This window comes from Caloenas nicobarica, chromosome Z, assembly GCF_036013445.1.
Source record: "Caloenas nicobarica isolate bCalNic1 chromosome Z, bCalNic1.hap1, whole genome shotgun sequence".
NCBI classification, from domain to species: Eukaryota; Metazoa; Chordata; class Aves; order Columbiformes; family Columbidae; genus Caloenas; species Caloenas nicobarica.
Window position 1 is genome coordinate 13,143,515 of NC_088284.1, and position 26,915 is coordinate 13,170,429.

General features: G+C 38.7%; 1 protein-coding gene across 1 annotated transcript in view; it reads right to left on the reverse strand.

The window, feature by feature from the left end:
• The window catches only part of DOCK8 (dedicator of cytokinesis 8), a 96,389-nt gene that overhangs the window by 37,463 nt on the left and 32,011 nt on the right, over positions 1–26,915 (reverse strand). Inside the window, exons 7-23 of the mRNA XM_065657910.1 lie at positions 26,386–26,471; positions 25,755–25,821; positions 25,358–25,507; positions 24,652–24,732; positions 23,668–23,830; positions 22,935–23,068; positions 22,589–22,682; positions 20,456–20,618; positions 10,555–10,672; positions 8,798–8,868; positions 7,933–8,071; positions 6,393–6,494; positions 5,600–5,695; positions 4,285–4,519; positions 3,189–3,353; positions 2,424–2,599; positions 762–857 (exon numbers count right to left, since the gene is read on the reverse strand). Coding sequence (XP_065513982.1) covers positions 762–857; positions 2,424–2,599; positions 3,189–3,353; positions 4,285–4,519; positions 5,600–5,695; positions 6,393–6,494; positions 7,933–8,071; positions 8,798–8,868; positions 10,555–10,672; positions 20,456–20,618; positions 22,589–22,682; positions 22,935–23,068; positions 23,668–23,830; positions 24,652–24,732; positions 25,358–25,507; positions 25,755–25,821; positions 26,386–26,471 — 2,136 coding nt within the window. The remainder of the gene's footprint in view (positions 1–761; positions 858–2,423; positions 2,600–3,188; positions 3,354–4,284; positions 4,520–5,599; positions 5,696–6,392; positions 6,495–7,932; positions 8,072–8,797; positions 8,869–10,554; positions 10,673–20,455; positions 20,619–22,588; positions 22,683–22,934; positions 23,069–23,667; positions 23,831–24,651; positions 24,733–25,357; positions 25,508–25,754; positions 25,822–26,385; positions 26,472–26,915) is intronic.

Consider the following 26,915-nt stretch of genomic DNA (forward strand, 5'->3'; position numbering starts at 1 on the left):
ACAAGAAAATAAAGCTAATGAGATTCCTACACATATTTACATTGAATAGGACACAATAACCCATCCAATATTCAGACTGGGTATAAAAACTCTATGCTTTTTGGCAGAAATCAAACCAATAAACAGGAGTAATAAAGGAGAGTTTCTTGACTGTAACTCAGACTCTGAACTGCTCATTGCAGAGATTTTTCCCAGCTTCTTTATCCAAAGCCACTGCTGCTGATCAATGCCAAACAGAAGATACAGCTCTGGAAGAAGTACTTATGTGATATATCTTCTATCTTGTTAAAAAGCTATTTGGGAATACATACTCAATATAGGAAGAAATTCCTTTGTTCTAAAAGCTATCAAAATGGGAGAAGAAAAATATTTTTTACAGAAGAAAGAGATGGCAAACATTTCTTAATGCAGTTTACTGTAACATGTAAAGGCAGGTATCCAAGAGCAGACAGCAGTGGAAAAAGAGAGAGGCCTTAACACCTTGAGAAACAGAGCAAAGGGAGGATCCAGGCAGGCTGTTACTTGTCTAAATATGTCCTGAAAAAAGAATCTAAGAACTCTGGAGCAAAAGCAGAAAAGTTTGGGTAATATTTACCCACTGATTCAAAATTCCATCAAAAACTGGTCGTTCAATAAAACTGGTCGTTATTTTGTTCCCTCTCCTCTCCTCTCCTCTCCATTTAGAAGCACTAATTACCAGCACTACCTCAGGAGCCTCCAGGCTCTGTTAACACATGTCCTCAGGCTTAGTGGTAGGCTACCTTTTTATTAGATGGTCTTGAGTTTGCACAAACGCTTGGCATATCATTTGCTCCTTCAACGTAGAAAGACATCCGACTGGAGCTGTGATCCATAGGCTGGAGGGCATAGACAGAAGAATGAAATAAAAGTAGGTTAATACATAACTAGAGATGATTAACAAAGTAGAAATCACCAGCGGTGGGTTTTTTTGGAAGGTATTCACAGAAGTTCACCTGAACAGCTCTTCTCTTTCCTTCTCCCCGTCCCCCTTCCCAACCGAGGTCAAAGACCACCTGAACACAGCAGCTGCAGCAGTGCGCAAATGACAACACTGCCATCATATGCCAAATTTCAGCACTGCAGCTGTATTTCAGAAGCGCTGCATTTCACCGTTTCAAGGGTAACCGTCCTTGTTAAGTTCATCTGCCGGCTCTACATCTGAAATTAACTGGCATCTGGGAGTCCGACTTCCATTAAAAGTAATGACAATTTAAAAGGCAGGGAAATTGCCGTAGCCAATTGTAAATTGTTACATTTATCAATGTAATGAAGTTGTAATATCAAGTATTTTAATTCTGTAATAATTTGGGAAAAAAAAGCGCCTTGAGCTCTGTTTTTTAAGGAGACAGTACATTAGAGTAAAATTAATAAAGCTATTAAGTTCAAATCTACATTATCAAAAACTGCTGTGGACGAACACGTATGCCTATATAAACAAATCAAACAGATTGGCAAAGCCTGTCTGTCTTACTAGTTCCCATTTAATTTGCTGAAAATAAGCATCTGTTGACTTTAACTGGAGAGGTACATAGTTATCCAATGCAGAAAAGGCTTCAAAATGTTTCTGAAAATCACCTGCTTGAGAAGCAGTATTTTACATACACAACACTCAAAGAAAAGGGAGGGAGGATATGGTTCAGAGCTCAGCAGAGATGCTGCTGCAGAGCTTGGGCAGGGCTGCAGCTGGGAGAAGGCTCCTTGCACGGGGGAAAAATCCTACTCTTGTCAGAGGCCCAGTTTCCTGCTGAATAGAGAACTCTAGATTTTGGGCTCCCCAGAGAGCTAAGCACAGCTACCCTTATAAAGCTCGTCATCCTTTCTATTGTGCAAGTTGGTGGCATATGTAGTTGTAGATGAGAAAGACAGAGGAAGTTTTGTGTTTTACTCTGTGGTTGAATTAACTATTTGGAAAGACCCAGTTCCAAAATATGCAATGGCATCTGTACTATAGCTGGTATAAAATCAGGAGGCTACTGTCAGGACTTTCTCACCCTTTTCAAAAAGTGAAACTGTTCCCAGTGTAATCAATAGCAGTCTTTTCTCACAGTGACTCTGTGCAACCTGGACCAGCCCAGGTCACCACATGTGAACAGAATGTAAGCATCAGGAAGAAGAGGAGAGTGAGGCACATCAAAGAAGCAAATCCCCCTGTGGAATGTCTAAGTCTCAAACAAGAGACAAGGTCCTTACATCTTGCTCTCTTCACTGACAAGAGACACCAGAATTTAGCAACGGGATTTAATGTACCTCTGCCAAACCAGATAAACACCAAATGCTTCTGGTGACACTTTACAAGAAGCAAAGTGCATTTACAAGTAGCGAATCCAACCCTCAAAGAATAAATCTGTATTATTAGGTTTTGAGCTATACAATTGTCCAGATATTTGACTTTGTTCTCTTACCTTGGATGACATGATGTTTTTGACCTCCTCATCAGTAGCAGTTTGTGTAACAGTGATGTCAGGATTGCTGCAGCTTATCACTCGGCTCTGCAGGAGTTTACTCCCGACAGACACTGCGGAAGTGCGTCCAAATGTGTAATAACGAGACTCCGTCGAAATGGCACTGCTGCCTGCACCTGCTCATAGGGAGATGTTTGAATTAAGACTAATGGATATATATATGAGACAAACATGAGAGTCAAGCCAGCCTTGCTCAGTGCTGTTATAGCATCGGCATTTTGAATAGCATAAAACTCCTGAAAATCTCACCACCAGCTGCTTCATTAACAAATTACACAGGCATTGAATGACAAGGTGCAGATGTTTTCCAAGTCAACAGTTCACAAGGTGATTGCACAAGCAGTAACAAAAGATTAATAGGGCTACCTGAACAGCTGCACTATTACAATAACTCTTTCTTCTTCCCATCAGCTTTTTTTAATTAGCTGTAGATTAAGACAAGATTCACAGGCCTAAACACAAAATATAACACCATCTTCAACACATAACATTTACCTCCACATTCAAAGTATGCAAGGAAGCAGGGAGCACAGCCAGCAGAAATGTCACTAAATGACTACTTAGTTTTCAGCCTCCTCATGGACTGAGAAGTTGTGTTTATCATTTTATAGGCCAGTTCCCTAAGTCCTCCTCCCAGAGGCACCATGTTGAATAGCATGTATCTAGAAAAAACCCAAACTTTTGAAACACTTACACTGACATTACCTGGTTTGACTACTTCTCTTTGAGGGTCTGGCAGACGAAATACATAGTAGACATAAGATGCCAGAAGGCAGTTCCTCCCATGCAGGTCTTTGCTCAGGTCTTTGCTGTTGTGGAGACTATTCACTATTGCAACCACAGATTCAAAGGCAAACTGTGAGAAGTTGGCTGTGAAACGAAGGCAAGAATTAGTCTCAGCACTGAAGGGTATAATATAATTAGGTGAGGACACTCTTTGTACCAACAACAACTAATCCTACATGCTCTAATTCAGTCCTTAACAAATTTAGAGCTCTATACAGCAATTGCTATACCTGGCCAGACCTACATAGGCCAAGGTCTACATAGGCCAATAACCACGCTTCAGTAGACCCAGTGACTCCCAACCCAGTCACTGCTACTCCACCCCTTTGTGCTACATAAAAGCAGACTGTAACTGTTAATTACAATTTCTAGCAGCCTTTTTGCATTTCCTATAAACTACCTACTTGAAGAACACTAAAACTCATTATCCTCCAGCTGACAAACAAATACAAGCTAGCAGGCTTTTCTATAAATATTATAGTGGATGACAATGTTGATTACCAAAACGAGATAGGAAATAAACTACAACACTGTCTCCAAGTGTGCCTTCCCTCCAGAGTTAACATATGTGATGGGCACCTGGCAGCCTCAGTAACAGAAAAATCTGTGTGCATTACTATACCTTCTCTGGTTTTGTGCTCACTCAACTCTGTCTAAAGGTATTTGGGTATGATACAGACAGCAATGATTTTGTTAGTGTTTTCCTGGAAAAACCAAAATTCCAAAGTTAAAAGCCTACTTCCTGAACTATATTTCCAGGTATGTAAACTACAATAATTTAATGTACTTACTAACTAGAGTATGAGAGTCTTACACGTAGGGGCAAAAGGAGAGAAGGCAGGAACTTGGTTAAACCTGATTAAATTGTGCAGTGAAACTACGTCTTGAGAAATACAACTCTTTCTGAAGTGGGCTACCCCAAATTCTAAATCTGAGCCTGGATACTTAGCAATTGTTTCCCCCACATCTTTAGCTTGCTTGCAGTACCACTCCAAGACCATGCACTAGTAAATACCTGTCTGGCCAGCTATGACCATGGGCTGTACAGCTAGCTGGAAAAGTTTATCTAGTACCAAATGTAAAAACAAGACAAGAGGTTCAAGGCGTGAAGAATTCAAACAGATAATGCTGAGTTTCAATTCGTGTTCCAATGCAGCCTCTGTAATCTTCTGGTCCATTAGGCGAATAGGGAATGTCACCTGACTTTCCAGACAATGGCACAGAGTGAAGAACTTCTCTAGGTGATTGTCCTGCAAATATAGTGCACTCACAGTTAACAAAATTGTTACAGTTCAGGCTGCTGCTAGCTAAGCAAAGCCTGATTGTCCCACTTGTTGGGATCAGAGAAAATATTTTCACCCTTCTGGCTTGCAGTGGTGGCAAGCCCTAGAGATTGATTTGTAAAGCAGCTGTCACAGCCTTTTATTTGTTCATTTTCATCTGGCTCAAATTCAGATGCTAGTTAGATCAGATTAAAATCAGAAAACGTAAAGACCTCACTAAAGTGGTTGCTTCATTTCATGAAAATACCATTACCTGTCTTGAACTCTGTCACATCATGGGTCTATAATCCCACTGACACCCACACCTAAGTTCCATCTACATACCATTTATATGCCTTATGAGCATGCCCTATTGTATTTAAAAAGCATGCTGCAGAGCATGCTTCAGACACAGGGCCTCCAGTTGTTAGGACATAGCTACTAGTGTTAACTAGAATGGGATGATGGGTATGAGATGCTGTAAAGCAGCAGAAACAAAATAAAGCTGCTTTGCCTCAAAGCAGTTTCCCAATAAGATGGGCAAAGCTCCAATTTCCTAACACATTTAAACAACCAGAATAGTAGAGTTCTCATTCAGCACTAGGCTTGTGTCCCCACACCACATGACACCGACGGCTGAGCTGCCTAAAGCATTTTGGCAGTATAACCTGTCCCTGCAGGCGAGGAGGTGCTATGTCTCTTCAGATGTGGACACCTTGTCTGAACTAGCCTTGTAGAATAGTAGATGCAGCCTGCAGAAACTGGCACTGTGCCCTGTCAGTGTCCTTCAAACACAACCTAAGCACACCCTTGCTGAGCTGAGAAGACACCAGGCTCCCTATTGCTTGATGTGACTTGCTGCTGAGAGTGCTCATTTGCTTGCAACAGATTTCATTTCACCAAAGGATTTCACTCACTGAGGTTATCAGGCTATTTCCATAGCTGTTACTTGCTTCTAAACCTGTGTGGCCTTGAGCATCTCCATTTCATAAACCTCCTAAGTTGGACTGGACATCTGAATTCTCTTCGAAATGAAACTACAGCTGTGTTTTGCTTCTGATGCATTACCTGAGTGTGCACAGATGAAACAGCTTGCACCTCAACATTGAAAACACCCTTGTGTCCTTCAACCCACTTAACAGGTGGTGTCTGAGACGGAACTTTCTGTGGTGGAAAAGAAATATAGGAATCATCATCTTCCTTTTAATGATCAAACAGAAAGTCTGTTTACACAGAGGTCTGTAGGGTATTCACGCTATTCACTTCATTTTAGATATCTGACTTCAGTGCTATACAGATGACCACAGCTAGGCATCTTCTTGTTCTCATAGACTAGATTCAGAGAAGTGGATGCATTGAACAGGGAGACGTGGAGCACATCAGAAAGATGCCTAGCACAGACAGTGCAAATACACATCTTCTAATGGGACATTTTAAAGGTTAGAAGTTCCCAGTTAAAGCACTGCCAAAGGCATTCCATGGTGATGTGCTGCAGTTTTAACCCTTTGGACAGTTTCCTACTTGCCATATTTACCCAGAGGGCACAGTTTTCTGTTCCAGCAGCAGCACTTGATTTCTCCTCCCATTTCTCCTCCCCCTCCCACACAGCCACAAAAAAAATAGCAAATCATCCTATGGAAGAAAGTAAATTATTGACTTGACACCCTTTAAACCAATGTATCACTGATTAGACAATTTACAACAATTTGCTTGGATAACTAACTTTAAAAACCACAATATAACAATATGAAATAATAACACCAGTGACAATAAGAGCCTTCACCTTTTAAAGTACAAAAAGGAGGCATTGCCTACAAGCTACATTAGGAAAATATTATCTTTCCATAATTTTCTTTGTTACCTCAGGAGAGTGAATTGAATAGTGGAAAGGCAGCTTATCCAATGCAACAGGAAGGCAATAATGTCCAGTTTGAAGACGATCATTTAATAGAATTGGCAGCCACTGAAACAAATGAAGAGAAAACACAGCAATATTCATGACTATATATGAGTAGGGCTATTTATCTTATTTGTTACATACAGCCAACAAAATAACAAATGAGATTTTGAGCCAAGCACCTCTGCTCCAACCCATTCAACAGTATTTCTTTGCATTTTAAATTCACTGATAGCAACCGTAGAAAAAATGTACAAGGCTGCTTTACAAATCATCCTTTTTGAAGTAAACAAACACAGAGCTTTTAATGCATGACATATAGTTTTCTAATAAATCCTACCAGAAGCATTAGTAGAGTCCATGTTTTTGTTTAAAAAAGCATGTATCTTGCGTATCTGATCCTCAGCTTTGAAGCAAATCAACAGAGTTAAAGTTTTGCCAAGGATAAATCAAACATCTTGGTCGTGGTCACCATGAGGATTAAGGCCAGAATGACTCATCATAACTCTGTATTGATATTTGGAACACACTTATTTTTTCTGCTATTCAAATCTGAAAGAAGCTGTGCATTTGAGTATTACAGGGCAGAATCATTTTGTATTTAGGTGAAAAGAAGCCTGAAAATTAAGTCCTCACCTATGTCAAGTCTTGTTGCTGAACTACAAACTAATTTATTTCTTACCGATCCCACTGATATTGGTGGGACTATATCTGTCCATAAAAAAAGCCCATTTGAAAGGATTCTCAGTACTAGGATCAATGCAAACTTCATAGTAGGAATACACGGAAAGCACTTGTCTGGCCCCACAGCTCAACTACTGACCATAGCACTAGGATGTTTTCAGATTTGAAGTGTTATCGTCATCTATGCTTTACTCTTATTTTGAAGTCTCCCCACTTAAAACTATTCACTGGTAAAGAAAAAGGCCAAAGAGATTATGCTACAATATGTATTTCTTAAGCTAAAAGATGCTAGTCGCAACATGTCGATAATTATGCAAGAGAATTACATTTTACCTTCTAGATTATTTCTGGTTTTTAATTTTGATGTGAGTAAAAGACACTTCAGAACATAAAAGATATTCTATATAAAACCTAACTGAAAATATTATATGACTTGTTACCTCATGTAAGAACATTTTAGATAACAGTAAATAATTGTAACTGAATGTGTCTTACGTTATTTTTGCAATAGATAGAATCTAACAGAATTAGGTGATATGCTATAAAGCATCAGTCTTGCAAATATTTAGGCACACACTTAAGTGTCAGTTGCTTCAGGTGAATTCATTAACTTCAAAGACATTTAACAATTATAGGACAAGAATGTAACATAGCACAACCTGCATCTGGTTTCTGTGAATTAAGACCTTCTACTGTTTTTGGTGTATTACCATAACCAGAAAGGGAACACATGACAAAATTCTTGACAAGAGTCTACTTGCATGAGATGTAGATGCACATATATGTACACACACACACTCATATATCACATGGAACTTACTGAATACCCAAGGAGGGTTTCCACAGATGCCCCTTGCTTTGGCTGGCAGCTGATGTGATAGAATGTGAACAACAGATGGTGTTTCTCTGTGAGTTTTGCTGGCAGCTTAATTTTCACTTCTTCATAAAAGTCAGGGGACCTGTTTAGAAAAAATGCCAAGCACATTTCCAGTGTAAGTACGAGACTGAGCAGAAAGCAAATTTGCTGGTGGGCTCTTAGATGCTATGGTTACAAAAACTGTATAAATCCTGAAAACAGCCTCAGAGTCAAGTTAAATGAAATAAATACATATACAGCTATATTTATTCTTATTTATTTATTTATTATTTCTATATTTAGATTTTATTTATATTTAATTATGTATATTTAAACTATCTATAGCTTTGAATCAGGAAGGGCATAGGTGGTATCAGCTGGAATTTTTCAGCTTTCACCCATCTCTGTACTTTCAAAACCATTCAATCTTAATTTAATGTTTCAGCATATTTATTGTGGAAATCCTAAATCACAAGTTCACATTCATGAGAATGAGAATATCCCTTCAGCTCTTTTGGATCTGTTAATTCATGGAAGTAAATGATGTTACAAAATCGTGCTGCTGCTTCCTGTTCCTGCTCCTTAATCTTTAGATTAGGAATATTCTCAACTAAACTCTGAAAAGCTCCAAACCAGAAAAGCACTTACACTATGGTAACTTATGCAAATGCAGGTAGCAATCCAGATTAGATATGACAAAACCACATAAAATGTAAATGTTCAAAATGGATTAGTACCAGCATTCCTTGAAGAACTATGTAGGCTAAGAACTATGTAAAGAGGTTATGATTAACACTTCTTAAGTCATACAAATAGTAACAATACTCACTTATTATGATATGTGATAGCTGTGTATATTTCTTGCACAAATTCTGGACCTGAAGATTTCCCAAAAATTACCTACATTAAGAGGAAAAGAAAGCATCAGCAGTCAGGTCTAAAGCACTTAATTGTCATAATCTTGTATAAATTCTAAGACAGTATCTGAAGGCTGAAAATGACTCTTCAATTTTATTTGAGCATGTCGACACAAATGACTTATTACCAGGCATCTTCCCCACACATCATTCAGGGTAAATCACCAGGAAAAAGGAGGAGAGGTCATTTCCAGAACCACTGACTACCTCACATCACATTTTCCAGTCACGTACTAAAAAGTTAGGAATTGCAGGAATAAAGTTATGGTAAGCCTCTTACACATTGTCACGTTGTCTTTAATTAAATGCAAAAATGTTAATTTAATATATTTTTTAGAAGTTTGTTTTTCAGTTGTAGCTTGCACATTTACTGTGAGATCCATCTCATTTTACCTTAGAGGTCCAAAGTTCCTTTACAATCAATAGAGAGAAATAGGCATTTCTGGTGCTTGATTTGCTTCCCTCATTTCAGACATAGCCTCATGGTAAGGTCCTGGCATCCAGTAACTTTAAAGAGAGCCCTGGGAGATGAGCTTAGACAAGGATATCTGCACAGCACAAGCCCATATGCATTGAGAGGAAGCTCTCTCACAGTGGAGAGGGATGCCAGATGAACTGTTTCTGTGCTAAGCATTTGTCAAAACCTAACTGTAATATGGGCAGAGCTTAAGGAAACCAACAAGGCAGTATTGTGTAAAGGACAGTGTTACAGGCGCATGGTAGAGCTCCAGCTCTGCAAAAAAACGTGGCTTGGGAAAACACTGTGCTGATACTCTGATTTCAATTTCAAAGCTCATGTGGAATACAGCCACAAAGTTTGCACTGTGCAGTGTCAGCATACTGATGAAGGCTGGTCAGGTGTCAGTCCTTTCTCCAACATATTGTTGGATTAAAGTTCCTCAAATTAATATTTCCACTCTTTTTTTGCCCCTCTAGCACATAAAATTACAAAAAAATTTATCGCAATATAATTCTAAAATAGCCAATTACACTGTCTGAAAACTTGCCAAAAATTCAGGCTGAAGCAGGTGTCTGGGTAAGAACACTTCAAACTAAACATCTGAAGCCTGGTAAAGCTGAAGACAGGATCTTGCAATGAAAAAAGTTTAATAACCTTCTATGATGCCTGCTCTGCTAGTAGTGCACACACATGCCCTAATACGCCATGAGTTTCAAACATGGAAAACTCTACCTACATTGCATGATTGTGCACCACGTTCAGATTCAGCCAATGAAGATCTCAACTTCTAACTTCCAGTCTTACCTGAGTAATACCTGAGCATTTGTGTACACACAGTGAATATGGAGGAGTTACACTGGAAGATACACTACATCATTCTTAAAAGGCCTCTGAAGGTCTGTGAATTTTATCATTAGTTTCCAACACAGCATTGATTTAATACAATGTTACTCTTCTGAAAATAACGTAGATAAGAGGGAGTAATATGCCTCTGTTCCACTTGAGTGACAAGTCTTCCCTGCTGTGGGTAAGAACTAGAGCCCTGCTTTCTGATGAGAATGACAACCTTCACAAGCTCTCTGAAGCCAGACTTCCTAAGGCCTCACTATTAACTGTGTTGACGGGAAGTAAACCATGAGTTATTTCTTCAGAGGTTCTGCAGAAATGCATATAAGTAAAAGCCTGTTAAGAAACCTCAGTGTTTATTACCGGCATTGCACAGGATGGGTCTTCGCCACACATAAACTGTATCTTGATGGTAATGTTTCTTGCAGAGCCCGGTCGATTAGCAAAATTCAGCCTCTGAGGGTAAACATAGAGGAGGTTTCTGGAAGAAAGAAAAGGAAGAATAAAATGGATAAATGGCAAGCATTTGCATTTCAAAATTAAGTATACAAACCAGCATTTTGCTGATTCCTCTCCTGTCCTTCAATTCCACCTATATAGTGAAAGTTTTGCCAGAACTCCATTTCAAAAGTTCACAAGGAAAAGGTAAGTTCTTGCTGTAACACATAGAACATCCTGTGTTTAAGGCTTCTCATACAGTAGGCTATGTCTTTGAAAAGGCAATTTAAAAAAAAAAACCTATTTTTTTTTAGATATGTGATTCCCAGTCACAAATGAATGAGTATCTTTGCTTGATGTAATGAAAAGCAAGAGTCTCTCAAGAAAGCAACTCCCTTCTCGGCTGTGAAGAATCAGATTTGGAAGGAGTAAGGAATCACTCATATGTGATAAAAAAGTAAACCAGCAAATAAAACCAAAAGCTGAAGTTCATACATTCTTAGTTTATAGCAACAAAATGACATATATTTCTAGGTAATGCAAATCAAAAAGCAGTATCAATGAAACTGAGCAAATAAAACCAAGAAATTTTGAACTTTAATTCTAGAACCTGACATTTTTAGTAATGAATAATGAATATAGCATACCTTGCTGTTTACTAGCTTCTGTACATGGACAGACCACTAAACTTAAAAAGCACTCCTAATTTCTGTGGTGAATTTGGCAGCATAGAGGGTCTTCCAAGTTCAAAACCCAACAATTCTGGTAGAAGAGTCAAGATGCTAATAGAAAGCTTTTTCTCCAGTGAACTCTATGGCAAGTCCGAGATTTCAGCTAGACCTGGATTACACACATCATGATCATGTCTATTTAATATCTCATTTTCCCAGTCTGGTATAGGATTCTTACTCTTTTGTAAGTGTAAGGAATAAGACTGATGTTGGTGGAAGTATGCTGGCTTCCAATGAGAAACAATGAGAACTACTCATGGGCTTTCATTCTCTCTTTTTGTCAGAAGGTACACAGAAAATCACACCGTCCTTATCACAGGTATCTCCTTAGGATCATTGTCAGCTGAAAATGTGGAGCAGCTTTGGAGACTGTTGCCATGAAGTCATTAAATCTTCCATTTGTTGCATTCCAAGGCCTGGAAAACTGTGGCTGATTCTCCTTGTTGCCATGTGTCACAATGTGACAATACTCTTCAATTACACAGTCCAAGCTACTTTGCTAACCAACACATGCTACATGGGACATGGTTATGCCTTAGCAAGCAAACTAGCTTGTAACTTGCCTTGCCCTTTGCTCAGAATTGTACTCCTGCCTGCCACACTAATGCACTCTCTTCCTTACCTTAAATGCAATTTCTGCTCTGCCAAATTCTCTTCAAGATGATATTAGGAAAAGCTAAGTGAAAGAGAGAAATATATTGGTAACCTCCACTGAATTATGCTTGGGGGACTGACATATTAAATGAAGGATATTATCAATATTACATCTGCCAGAGGTGAAGAAATACATGTAGGGGAGGCTGCATAATCCAGTCATTGCTTCATTAATCTGCAGCCCAGCAGAAGATGTCACAAATCCATATAATGTCCCTGAGCACTGGATTTTACATTTAGATGTGACTTGAGATGAAAGATATGTAAAATCACAAACAGAGAGCTCTCTGCTGACTACACAACCAAGGAAGCATTATTCTATCAAGTACAGTACTGAAGAGCTAAGGCTTGTGCCATTTATGCTCAAGCAGTTTTTGGGATCTTGCTTACATGTGTATTAAACCCATCAGCACTGAGGAAGAACAGAGGCAAATACTGACTCTGGATATCCTGCAGAGATGGAAGTGATGACTGATTTTTTAAAGCAAGAAGGTGGAGGAATGATCAAAAGAGGTTCCTTCACACAGGCATGCATTGTAGACCCATAGCTGACCACTGTGGAAGTGCTACTGTCTGGCAGCATCCATACCCTTCAAAAGCCTGAGAGGATGGAATGACAAAGAGCATTTCCACATGGCCGCTAGCAGAGCTATCAGGGCAGCACATCCTGTTGTCTTTTAAATAATAGGACAGCTGGCATGCCCAAAAGGACGTGGTGAGCTCTATGAGGCTCCACTGAGCAGAAATATTCAAACAACATTCCACAGAAATTACTTTCAGTCAGTGCAATGAAGTTTCTCCTCTGACTCCCCCTACAGAAAGTGAAGGGGTCTACACCCAGATAGAGTCAGAAGTACTTATAAAAAGCAAAAGAGTTATTCAAGAGTCAGTATGGGTCTACAAAAGCCATGGCAGAGCACTCAGCTTCACTGAGACCTGAGTGCCATGGGACAGCAGGGTCCTGGGCAGGCATGGATCCAGACAGCTTCTCTGTGTCAGAGACTGACACAGCACAGGGGCAGTAAGATAAGAGGCTATTTCAGAATCGGTTCCTTGCTGGGAAAGCTAAGGGTCCACCTAGCCTGACACAGGACACTGTGCAGCAATTCTCACTCAAATTTGGTGACTTTCCTACAGTTTCATGGGACTTAGCAGTGGTGATTTGTCCACTTCCCATGGCCAAAGCAATGCAGACCTATTACTGCCAAAATAAAATCTATGCAGAGCTTCAAGTCTGTGACCTTTCTCATTGAATACTCCCATTTGTAATTATTGGTTGTGCATATATGTGACATAATAAAATAATTCTCCTTGTTAAATTACAAAATGTGTGAGGTGTCAGCAAGTGCATCTCGAATTTCTAATGAGTCTTAAGCATGTTCATTGATGACTACAGTAAGAACACCATATACAGTAAAAGCCAATATATCTGCAGTCACTACTGATACAAACCACAAATGTTGTATATGTGAACAGTGATGATGGGTTAACATTGCCATTTAATACTGATGGTACCGGAAACAAAAACTGATACACCCATTAGTTATAATTTTCAATCTTTGTCGATCCCTCTACACTTTTGTTGAGGTCAGTAGGGAATCTTCAGAAAAAATGGTTGAAAACTATAATGCAAATCACAAAGACTTTACCAAAGATGGAAACCTGTTCTAGCCAGCCACTGACTAGAACGAATGACACAATGACAGAACTTCAACATGTCATGTTCAAGAGGATGTATATGTGTTATATATTCTATATCTCAGTATGGATAATTTGGATGATAGCTTGAATGACTTTTCTCATGTTGCTAAAATTAGGAATAATCTAAAGAGTCAGTGGTCAGATTCTCCTTAAATTTAGGCTGAGAGTGATTGTCACATTATTCTACTCATTAGCATTGGTGTGAAAACCTTAATACATTTTCTATTAAAGATTTAGTCAACAAAAGAAAAAATGTCACCAGAGGAAATGAGTGGAAGGTTGACTCAAAACATCAGATTTCTGCAGATTCAAATCACAAAATTATGACAAGAAAAAAGATATTTCTAAATTTAAATATGATGTAGAACTTAGAGTCAGCTCAGACTAGAATTTTACTAGATTTCTCTCTAGGTTACTAGCTACTAGCTTTCTCTCATAATTATTCATTATGTATTATTGAACAGACCTACCATTATTTCAAATGTCAAATATTGCAAACAAGTAATCAACGGCATGATGTGTTCAAAAACCAAGACCAAAGGAAAATAACTGAGAATTTGTGAATCACAAAAATCACCAACAAACTAATTTCTTACCTATCATACTGATTTTCTGGTGTGCAAATATAGGGAACTTTTTGACTCACAATTGCCTACTTTACATCATCTTTTTTTCAGAAGTTACTCTGAAAATGGTTTTATACTTTTCAAACATGAAAAACAAAGGGATTATACCACCTTCTGATGTCTCTGTCCTCGATGCTTTGCAGTCCTCTACCAAACTAAACCCATCATTCCATTGATAATACCCTAACTTCCCCTGCTTATTCCAGGATTATTAAATCCTGAGTGGCAGTGTTATTCAAGTGGATAAAATGAGTAGATATCTACCAGGTATAAACTATTGCAACATTAACATGCTGTAATAACAAGATGGTAGCTCACACATAAGGCATTGCCCAGTGGCCTGAATGAAGTATGAAAAGCCGTAAAAAGGAAGATAGTAACTATACCACAGAGCTGTACTTTATACACCTATTCACCATCCCAGGACCTGTGATTCCTCTAGCTGTGTAAATAGAAGTAATGCTTTATCCCCAAATTCTCATTGAAGCCCAATAATCAAAGAATGAAATTTCTGACATATCAGATTTTTACCTATAATAGTGAACCCATTTGAAATATGGTGATACAGCTGAGAATTGCAGCGAGATCATTTTTTTCTGATATATTTAATTAATGACACAGTGAAGGAGTGTTAGTAAATGCAACAGCATACCATATCTTCCAAGATACTGGTAACATGAAGTTTCATGTGTTAGATAATGTGAGGCTATTTTTCATATTTACCAACATATTCTTGTTGCCATGGACACTATGCACTTTGAAAATTTCAGTTGAAAATGCTTAAATCCTTAGTGAATGACATAGAATTCAGCAGCATGCAAGATCTATGCAGCTGGAAGGCAACAGGTGGAACTTGGATTTGTTTTAATCATCTCATTGATGCATTGCACAGTCCCCCATCCTGACCTGGGAGGGTGGAAGCTATACTGACAAACTCCACTGCTCTTGAGTGGTACCTCTTCTCCAAACTATACACCTCAAAGTAACTATTTATCAAGCAAGAGGAAAAAAAATATCCATTTAGAAAACTGAAGTCCTCTCTCTCTAAGTTCCCTGCAGACCAAACCTAAAGAAGTCACCTGTTTTTACCAAAAGGGAAGCCACCAGAGCATTTTCATTCCAATGCAAAGCAGAAAAATGGTTTGAAGGAAAAAGCACAGTGTCCTGAGGTTAGCAAAAAGATCTGCAAGCTTGGAAACTAATGTTTTGATTCCAGAAGTCCTGGTTTGGAGCTCTTTAGAAAAGAACCCTGCTACCTAACAAGGGGCAGTATCAGTGATCAGAGTGGCTTCATCTTTCTTAAGACATTCTTGTAAGACCAAAGCATAAGCCACTGCCTGCTGAGGTGGAGCTACAGCAAAACCAGATAAATGAAGAAGATGCTTTCATTCAAAACCATTTGGAACGGTAAGCCCTTCACACTACTTATGTGTTTTGTGTTTCCAATTATAGCTTCTTTCTGGAGAGGAAGGTGAGCATTCAGCATTGCACTGATTGGTAATGATAATGATTAATGAACAGTCCAGTTTTTCTGGGAAGCCATTGTGCTAGATAATGAAGTGCTTTTATGTTTACATCCTGGAGCAGAAGCAGTAGTGGTACCCTTTACAAGACAGGGAAAAAGAAGATTAAAATGGGCCTCAAGTTTGGGGAACTCAACCACATAAAATGCCCAGCATTGATTAAACATAGTGTACAAATATTAGTCTAAACTTTCTAACATTCCTGCATGGTGAGTATCTTGCTGTGGATGTGAAAGTGCAGTTGGAGAATATGAGATACAATCAATAAGCCAAGGCTTTGCAGAAAGTCAGTGGTAGAACTGGAATTGGATTTAAGAACTACCCACATTCCTTATACTTTAGGAAGTTGCTTGAACTGAGATACCTACATGTTAATTTTGATCTTTAATTTCTATAGGCCTTTGGAACACTCAATTTAGCTTCTTGTGAAATAAAAGATCACTAGCTTACTTGGTATGCATAAATGATTTGCATTTGCTTTCTGCTGTTTTAAAAGCTTTCCTTAACAAGATTTTCTTGCTGGTAGTGTTCTTTTGTTTCCACACAGTAGTAGACCGAAGAACAAACTAATACTGAAGCTGAAGAACAATGCCATCAAAAATACATCAGATTTGCTTGGAAGGCAAACTACAATATTTATCAGTATATGGTAGATTTCAAATAGTATAAAAGTGCTCAGCAGAATGTGAAAGCGAATATCATACTAATTTTTTTTTCATAAAGAGAGCTAGCAGCTATTCAAGACACCAAATTGTCAAGATTTTTTAAAAATGTTGTAGCATTTTGAATTATAGTTGCTTTAAAGTCTGCTGAAAATAGAGTTTTCAAGAATCTAATTTATGATGTCAAATTACAATTAACCAAAATGTTTTGAAGAACCAAGAAAAGGCCCTTAATGAAACCACCTTTTTTAAAGGAACAATTACACATCTCTTTAAAGGCTTTGCTTTCATCTGGAAGTTTAGACAAATCTATATTTCATTCAGAGTCTCTGCTCAGTGAGTACACAGAGATCACCACGCCATGGTGGCATGTTTTCCTCTCTGCCTGTATTACATAATTAAAGTTTGTTATGGGGAGTTAGGTGTGATACCTTATCTTAAAGCCCTGTGACAAACAGGCTGTCTGTGGGAGAGGGGTATGCACTCCCAGAATCCTGTTTGTGAAGTCTTTGTTTTCATTGTTTCCGCTCTGTTATGCAGTATTTGACAAAGTCGTTTTTATCTGAGTAAGAAGCAAAGAAAAATTAGGAAAACTCTCCATGAAAACTCTTACTGCTGTCTGAAACTGTAGTAGCTATCTTAAGCTGTTTCCTTCACCTGTGCACAACAGTGCAATAATGATCTCCAATTTATTTAATCTGAAAAATAAGTTAGAAGTGCTAGCAGCCCCAACTAGCACAAAACTAGACCAATGGCCCCGTAGAAGACACACGGGGCTACCGTGCTCCCTCCAGACCCCACAGAAGAGAGGCAGAAAGGAGTAGGTAACGCTGTGCTGGCAGTAATGGGAGTAACAGACCATTGTACACCAATAGCCCTTCCTCGCTCAAAACTAGTCAAGGATGGGGTGGAATGCTTACCACCAAAGCAGCAGGCCTCCACCTTACATTGCAGACTACAGTGAGTCTGAGCACAGTGCCAAATGGTTTGCAACGAAATGAAACAAAACAGCAAAATAAAGGGTTTTCCTGCCACTTCTCCGAAAATCCCCCAAGCATTAGGTACTTCCCCTATCAAAGACAGGACCTGTGCCTCGTTAAGCTGAGTTCCTGCTGAAGTGATGGGACAAATCCCTCCTCCTCAGCACCAACATTTCATAGTGGCATAAGCAGCACCATTTTAATTTATATTTCATGAGAAAATAAAATGATAAACAAACTTTAAATTATATGACTAGAAGGATATTGAAAGAAATAAATATTTGAATGTTTTGGCATCTTAAGGGAACTGCTTTTTTAAAGAAATGTAGGTACACAACAAAAAGAAGTGCTCAATTTCACAGTGCACAAAGAAAGTGTGTTGGCTTATCTCTCTGGCATAAATCAGAAATAGCATCTTTTAAAATAATGATATCATACCAGTAAGAAAACTAGCAAGACCTAAGTTCAAAGACTGTAATAGAAGACTCTGCTTCTCCTGTCACAAAAGAAGCAGCTATCATTTTTTAAAAAAGAAGACTTTTTTCCCCCTGAAATATCTTACATTGGAAAAAAACCAAACCAAAACACAAACAACAAAACAAGACAAACAAAAAAACCCCAACCAAACAAAAACCACCAAGTAAACAGAATCCTTGCACTTCTTTTAAACATGCAGGAGAGAAACTGAAGCTAGATGTTTCATCAATACACATCTGGAGATGTGTAGAGGTATTATTATGCCAGTAAGAGCTTACCAGCCTGTATTTTTATAAGTTTTCATTCATTTGTTATTCACAAGTACATTTCTGTATGTAACCCTCTCCTACATTCATCATAGCATTAACAGAAAACAGGTAATTATTTTATCCACTTTTCATTCTTTTAATATCTATCACTGGTAAAAAAAAATAAAGGTTTGCATAAATAATTAAGGTAAAGATGAATGAAGGGAAATTTTCTTTATTGATATTCTCTTAATTATTACAAGTTAGGCTGGACAGATCCTACTTTGTTTTGTCACCACTTTTATTTAAGGTGAAAATCAAAACAGAGCCTCAACAGCCTGAAGAGATTAAACATGCTGGGTGTGAACTCTTGCACAAAGAGGGTAACTATAGAGCTATAATAAGCATTTCTTCCAATGTGGGTGTTATGTATTCAATACAGACACCCTAGCAACTATAGGATTGTGTGGAGACACCCAAACTTGCTTCAGGAGATGCGCAAATTAATTTTCAGCATTGTGGCTTTGATATTCATGATGTCTGGGCCGCTGAAGTGAAAATATTCTGTGTAGACTCAACTCCACTTCTAGCTTGGGAACACAGCTGTTGCTTTTCGTTTTCAAAGCTAGACCATTAGACACTACCAGGCTGCAAACTGAAGCTGACACATGCTACTACTTATTGGGGCCAGACAATTAATAGGAAAGTTAAAATTCTGTGTTGATTTTTCTTTTTATTTTTAGTTTAAAAAAAAAGGCATCACTACTCAAGTTCATTTACATTTGCACTTTCAATTGTATAAAAACTACTTCCCCTATAGAAATGTCTGCATAAAACCCCTAAAAACTAGAGGCGAAAAAAATAGGAAAGATATTAACTTCTATCTTTGAAATACAGAGAAGAGAGAAGTACTGTAACAAACTGCATTTTAGCATTCTGATGCTAAGAGCACAAAGAAACTGCCCTCAGGAGTTTGAATACCACAGGTTTGTGGCATAGCCCAGGAATAGCTCCTCCAAAACTTCTAATGAGGCTCTGTCCAAACTGGCTTACTTATTTCCCAGCTGACACCACATTGCAAATTGTTATTGTAAGATAAGATGCCACTTCCTTTTTTTGCTTTTCTTAAGAGCTGAGACCCAAACCCAGGTGTGACCCACAGCCCTACTGGCTCTCCAGTTTCCCCTGAAGGTGTGGAGCATCTTGCCAGGACAAATTAGTCTGCAGCCTTGCAGTTCTGAGTTGTGCTGAACCACAAGTCTTGCCCTTCCCTTCTCCCCTCCTGGGTAGCGTCAGGTGAGTGGGTGGGAGAGCTGGCTCTTTGCTAAGCTCTGCTGCAAGAAGTGAATAAGCTTTACATCCCTTTGTTCAGCTTCTTCATTCTGTGATTCCTTACTGATAGTCACTTTTTTGCTACTAATGCAGCTGAGTACCTAGCTACTGTTTTGGGGGTCAGAAAAGTCCCTTAGAATAGCGTCAACTATTGTTGTAAGAAGCATTCTACTTTACTTCCATGCCTTCACTAGCACAATCGTCACAGGAAAGCTAGTATTTCTGTATCTATAATACTATGGCACACCCGTTTTGAATTATTGTTAGCTAGCTATTAGCAATGTCACTGCCCACTGGCACTACTGTGCTGCACAAACATGTTGAAGCACATTCTTTTTACAGTCATTTCTTCTTGGAGACTCAGATGTGCCAGACCACTAAGAAATTACAGGAATTGCTCAGTTGCATGCTATGAACACTCTCGTCTCCTTGAAACAACCAGAACTGGGCAGATTTAAGAAAATAAATGACATAGATGAGAGTCCTTGCTCATGGTAAAAAAGTACACAGAGCCACACATTACTTCCTCAGATGTTCAGATGACTCAACAGTAGAAACCACCCAGCACAAACATTTACCAAAACAGTTAAAAAATGATAATAAGATCTACTGGGAGAAAAAAACACAGAACAGGGAAGAGATATATATGTATGTTAAAAGTCAGTGAGAGATATTAGGGGTTTTTTTTGACATTTTAGACAGATTTTCAAATGGCGACATAATTAGATCAGTAAATACATTATTGAACACCCTGCACGTGTTTTATCTTGTAATGAGTAGCAAGACTAAATCATCCGCCTAATGCATAGTTTTTAACATTAAAAAAAAAGGAGTTGTTTCTATTTCTGAAAAAAATGATCTTAAGAATTTAAAAAAATATGTTATTTCTTACCTATAAATGGTATGGGGAACATACACTTCTCTAATTGGGAATTCCAAAATCTCTTTGTGAGGACGATTACGGTTTTCTGGAAATGGCTTCACTGGTAGTAATTCTGGTGTCAGACAATAACCAAGGCTTTCTGGAGCTGCAGAAATCTCCAGTTTAAGTGTTCCTTTAAAAAAATCACAAAATGTCAGCAAAGCTATAAAAAATAATCAATGTATAATAAAACAAAAATTAAAACTATATGTGAAGTTACATAGCAACAGTTCAGAACTAAGAATCTTTGTCTTGAAGGCTGCAGGAAAATGAAAGCATAAGTGCAGAAAGATACCCAGTAAGTAACTTATATACATCTTTATACATCAAGCAAATAAATAGCTCTTTATGTCTACCCTGTGCAATTCCACACATAAATGATATAAAATTTTTCTGGTAGACAAATAAAGGATAAAAGGGCTGCTGCCTAATATGTTTTGCTGACGACACCAAGCTGTGTAGTGCGGTTGACACACTGGAGGGAAGTGATGCCATCAGAGGGATCTTGACAGGCTTGAGAGGTGGGCCCATGTGAATCTTGTAAAGTTCAACAAGGCTAAACGCAGGGTTCTGCACATGGGTTGGGGCAATCTCAAGCCCAAATACAGGCTGGACAGAGAATGGATTGAGAGCAGCCCTGGGGAGAAAGACTTGTGGGTACTGGTGGATGAAAAACTGGCCGTGACCTGGCAATATGCACTTGCAGCCAAGAAGGCCATCCGTATCCTGGGCTGCATCAAAAAAAGAGTAGCCAGCAGGTCAAGGGAGGTGATTCTGCCCCTTTGCTCTGCTCTGATGAGACTCCTCCTGGAGTACTGTGTCCAGCTCTGGGGTCCCCAACACGAGAATGACATAGACCTGCTGAGGCAAGTCCAGAGGAGGGCTATGAAGATGATCAGAGGGCTGGAACACATGTCCTATGAACACAGGCTGAGAGAGTTGGCATTGTTCAGCCTGGAGAAGAAAAGGCTCTGGGGAGGCCTTATTCCGGCCTTTCAGTACTTAAGAGGGGCCTCTAAGAAAGACAGGGACAGACTTTTTAGCAGGGCCTGTTACAATGGGACAAGGGGTAATGGTTTTGAACTTGAAAGAGGGTAGATTTAGATTAGACAGAAGGAAGAAATTCTTCACCATGAGGGTGAAGAGGCACTGGAAGAGGTTGCCCAGAGAAGCTGTGGATGCCCCATTCCCGGAAGTGTTCAAGGCCAGCTTGAATGGGGCTTTGACCAACCTGGTCTAGCAGAAGGTGTCCCTGCCCATGACAGGGTGTTGAAACCAGATGACTTTTAAGGCCCCTTCCAACCCCAACCATTCTATGATTCTCTCTCCCCCCACTCAGATTCCACTCTGATTAACTTCTGCCAAAGTTGACATCACCCACCAGGAAAGCCAGGCTTGCTGTGGTGAGCAGTCAAACAGTTAATACTGATAACATTTACCCAAGCATATCTAGACTTTCAATTTAAATTCTTTGTTGTGATAAGTGAAAACCGTTTGGGGAAACCAGACTTGTTACTTCTGGCAATCAGCTAAAAAGGCAAAACAGCTTTGCACTGACTTAATATTCTTTTAATGTGCCTTTACAACCCAGGAGAGCATGTGCTGCAGTTTATGTAAAAAGAAAATCATAGTGTGGCCAGGTTTTTGACAGTAGCCAAACACTATCTCTGCTTCTCTACTTTGTTAACTAACACTGACCCAAATGAGATGAAACGTGCACACATTTTAATCTCTCTCTGTAAAATATGACCCACTTAAAAACATTGCAGGGCAATAGCAAGGATCTTAGAAATTTGCTTTAAAGCACTGTCTTCAAACAGTTTGAGAATTAAGAAAAGACATCCAGTAGATATACTGTAAATTAGGAAGGAAAGCAAATTATTTTAGAATATCAAGCTAAATATAAATCTTCATATTAACTCATACAGAAAAAAACTAAAAACCATCTGTGCTTAGGTGGACACTGGGAACTCAGGAAGTTCCACAATAGTGCATACTATAGACTTAAAACCCAAGTTAATGATATTTTAAGGTTGGAATTTACAGAGCAACTTAGAGGAGAAAAGTACATACATCCTTTTCCATCCAAAATGAATTATGTACCTGGTAAAGTCTTAATTCTTCTCTGCAAGGAAGATGATCTTTTGAAATCAGCTAAAAATTTGAACAGATCTTCATCACTGAGCCTGTCTCCTTCCTAGCAAGAGAAAGACAAAAATCAGTATGTTTATAACAATATCAATATGTTTATAACAATACTCCATAACACTGAGAGAAGCTTCTGTGTGAACCATGCCCTTGAGGCACGCAAAGCAAGTAGGTTACTGCCTACTTGACAGCATTTGTGCTCTTTCCTCACACAAACATTATTGTCAACTTCTCCCAATACAGTTCACATTACGTAGTTGAAAGGCATCTTATGCAATCAGAAATAAAGAGCATCCAGTACCTGTTTAAAGAAGGTGTTGAGGGTTAGAGAGGTTGTTTTGAAGTTGGATACTGAATAGCTGTCCTCTGAGCTCAGACTTCTCTCAGAAAATCTTCTTGCCTGTAGCAGTGTTGCCCTCTTGTCACTAGTGGATCCTTTCCCTTCCAAGGGAAATTAAATGAAACATCAACTTGCTTTATGTTGCTTCAGTATAAAGACTATCATAATACACTAGAAATCCACAACTTCCCAGCAACATCAGAGGATAGAGGGAGTACCTAAAACATTCCACTACTGTTATGTTAGACTATGTGAAATAGTGGAATGCCAGGACACAGTGAAGTCACACTATTTCTGCTATAGAACACAAGCTTATTCAAATTTGTAGTTCACGGGTTACAAAGCATATTGGTCAACATTGCTGACCAATGGCCCTGTGTACTCTAAAACAAAGATTATAAGTATTTTGATCGCCCTGTATTGCAAATGAACTCCATGTGGCAAATGGAGTTTTACTTCTACAAAGCCAGTGTTCCACCAAAACTGGGCCTAAAACATGGAAGAATATTCAGCATACATAAAAATAAATATGCAGAGATGAAACAGTGAGCATATTAAGCTGTTTTTGTAGCACTGAAAAGGAAGCCTGACAAGATGTGACTTTGAATCTGTTGTTCACTCTTGATGCCAGAGCGAACGACATTGTTTCCTATGCTGAAGAGTCACTCGGCATTAGTTAGAAAAGTTAGACAACTACCATTTAAACCTTCGGCCTCAGGTATTTCTCGTTCAAGCGTTGAAAGGTTGAAGAAACTGGTTAGGGCTACAGGAATCCAGGCAAATGGCATTCTGTATTTCCCCAGGCGCTGACAAAAGGATTCGGCTTGGGCTTTCAGTTTTTCAATCTTTTCTTTTGTCTAAGAGAAAGAAAATAACGACTGTTTAAAAAGCAATCAGTTAATTTAATGCTACTATAGATAAAAAATAGAAATGACATATTTATAGTTCTGTAAGTAATTTACACTCTTATCTCTTGTGCTTCCTTGCTACGGCACTGTGAGGATCATAACTAGTTTGATCTATACATTCATTTCTCATTTCTTTTCAATGAGTTTATTTTCATTATAGAAAAGGAGAATGCAGATCTTATTTCAGTGACCCTCAAGCCCAGCATGAACAAGCACTATGAAACATCAGTGGGTTCTCCTTCCTTTCTCAGATACAGAAACATTATTTTGCTGAAAGCAATATTCTAAACGTGAGAGACATGTGGAAGTCCAGCAAACATTGTCATTCTGTTCCAGGGAGGTAAATGACCATGAATTCCTTGAAGAGAGCTCCTGTTATCTATGGATGACAGCACCAAACTGGCCACGTACACAATACAACAGGTTGTTTTTCCATCCAAATCAATAACGTCTCTGAGGTACAAATATTTTTGATAACTCCACATTGCTGTCATCTTCTTCACTCATCCCTATCTGTTTCATGACTCAAGACTTTGTCAGTATTGATTTCCAAAGGTGTCAGTAATGAACATGCACCTTGCCTTCTCATGACTTCTTCCTGTTGACACCCCATTGCTTGCACCACGGAGGCACCAACTGGCTTTCTCTTCAATGTTCTCGGGATTCTATCCTATTACAAAGGGTCTGCTCTTTCTCTGTTTTTTTGTTTGTTTGTTTTTCCTTGTGTATGCATTTTTTGATCTAAGCACTCTTTATAGCTGTTTTCTTACCTTGCCAGTCTCACTTTCTTTAAGAACCATGTAGGGTTCTGCACAGTCTCCAATTTCTCCTTGCTGAAGCACTTTTTCTATCTACAAAAAGCAGTAAAATAAGACGGAAAGAAAAAATATTACCCAAATAGCAAGATGTTGCTTCTCCAGCAATACAAATGAGCCTGCCTAGATGCACAATACAGAATTCTTAAAGCTGTCTTTATGGAGTAACCGATACTAAAACTTCTCCTAGTTTTCCACCTGGCTTGTTAAAACGCAGAAAATACATGTGTGACAACACCGTCAATCAGGTACTACTGCATTTTCACTGAAATAAGGAAAATTAACATATTCAAAGGGAAGTGGTTCAGGCTAAATCAGTTTCAGAATTAAATAAGCAAAATGATGAAAGTACACTAAACTAAAGCCAAAAACCCCTCCACAGAATGTGATTAAAATTTTTTAAAATGGCTTATTTCACTTTAAATTTCACTTAGGCAGAGAGAAGAAATATTAAATACTTAGTAGAACTAGAACACAGGCTATGAACATAAATTCTTAGCTTGGGAGTGAGATATATCAGTGGACACCTGCACATGTACTATTAAAAACTATCAGAATTCGTCTCAGCTACAGGAAACTCATGTTTGTCAGCTCCATGAACTCAGATAACAGGTACAGCAGGGAACAGGAAGAATGGTGTTGAAGTAGCACCGTAACATACCTTTAGTACTAGGTATATATCTGATGAGGGATAAGTGACAGAAAATACTGCTGATCTTGCCTGAGTAGACAAGTCAATGGAAGGTGTATGAGAACGCAAGAATCCTCTTAATGAATCAGGGTTGAGGTCACAATGAAAATTTTCTGAGATCTTGAAAAAAAAATAATTAAAATGTATTGCAAAGCAAAAATCCATCAAATTTTATTTTAAAAGAAATCAAATGTAGTAACTAGGAATATAAAATAAACAATTGCAAGCATGTGCCTTTGAATAAAAAGAATCCTGGATCAGAGTCAAAGTGTGAAAGAGTTGCATGTTTTTTGTAAGATTTCCTAAGTTACTGCTCCAGAAATAAAAATCCAAGCCAACTGAACAAAAATAATGTATAAACACTTACCTTTTTTCTTTCTTTTATATCATAGAGAGCTATGCATGCAAACAAAGGTTCAATCTCTATATCAAACCTGTTAAGGAAAGACACATAGGACACTGATTAATACTGCACTCTTATGACTCTATATAATAAAAAAAAAGAAAGGGCTATATTTCGATTGGCACTTCCATTAGAAAATAAGGATAAATATTTAGTTCCAGACCTCAGCATTCTCAATGCCCAGAGGATTTTTTTATTAGTGCATTTTATTAGATGATTTCAAGAGGAAAAGAAGGGAAGTAAACCATGCAGTGATTTTCTAAATTTGTCAGAAAGGTGGTCTTAGATATCAGTTAAAAACAATCATACCTTTCTTGATTTTTTTTTTCTGTTTATCGAGCCCAGTAGCACGTACAGAGACCAATCTAGTTTGTTGGAAATATATAATTTGGGCTCTTTTCCAACTCCTTTCCACCCTGACAGGTTAAAGGCTTCTGTAATGGTAGACAGAAATAGTTCTCTGCTACACTAAGAAAGAACAAGCAAGCATGTAAAAACCTGCCGAACAGGACACCTGCAGTGGTGTAGCAGAGTTGGCAGGAGTACACCAGCATGAACTGAGAAATGGTGCGTGAAGCCTGCGGAGGATACTTACTTCAGAGTCTGCAGCTTCACCAAAATCCGGTTGCCCAGATGTTCCTTCGGGCGATCTGGTACTGGCCGTATCTCCACTGCATCTTCCTATCATGAAACAGTTATGCTAGTCATACTCAGTTAAAACAACTGTAAATTTACGTACTTACATAAAACCTTTATGTGACGTTAACTGGGCCACTACTACAGACTAGCACCTTCCCCTACTCAGCAGGCATTTCACCTCTCCAGAGATGAAAGAAAATTGAGTTACATTCCTGAGTATTTACACTTCTGACCCCCATCTGGCGTTTAAACTGAATATTTACACTTCTGGCCCCCAAGCAAGCATTCAGCCAAGGGTAACACCCTGACACAGCTGTATCACCATCATCATGGCCTGCCCTGCACTGAGGGGGTGTGACAAAACCTCAGGCAGTACCACAAGGCCCAGTACAACCCCCGAATGCACGTTCAGGATACCTGACAGGAGCCCACAGTGACGTGCCGTCCCCATGGTACTATCCAAAGCAGACACGCATCCAGGCCACA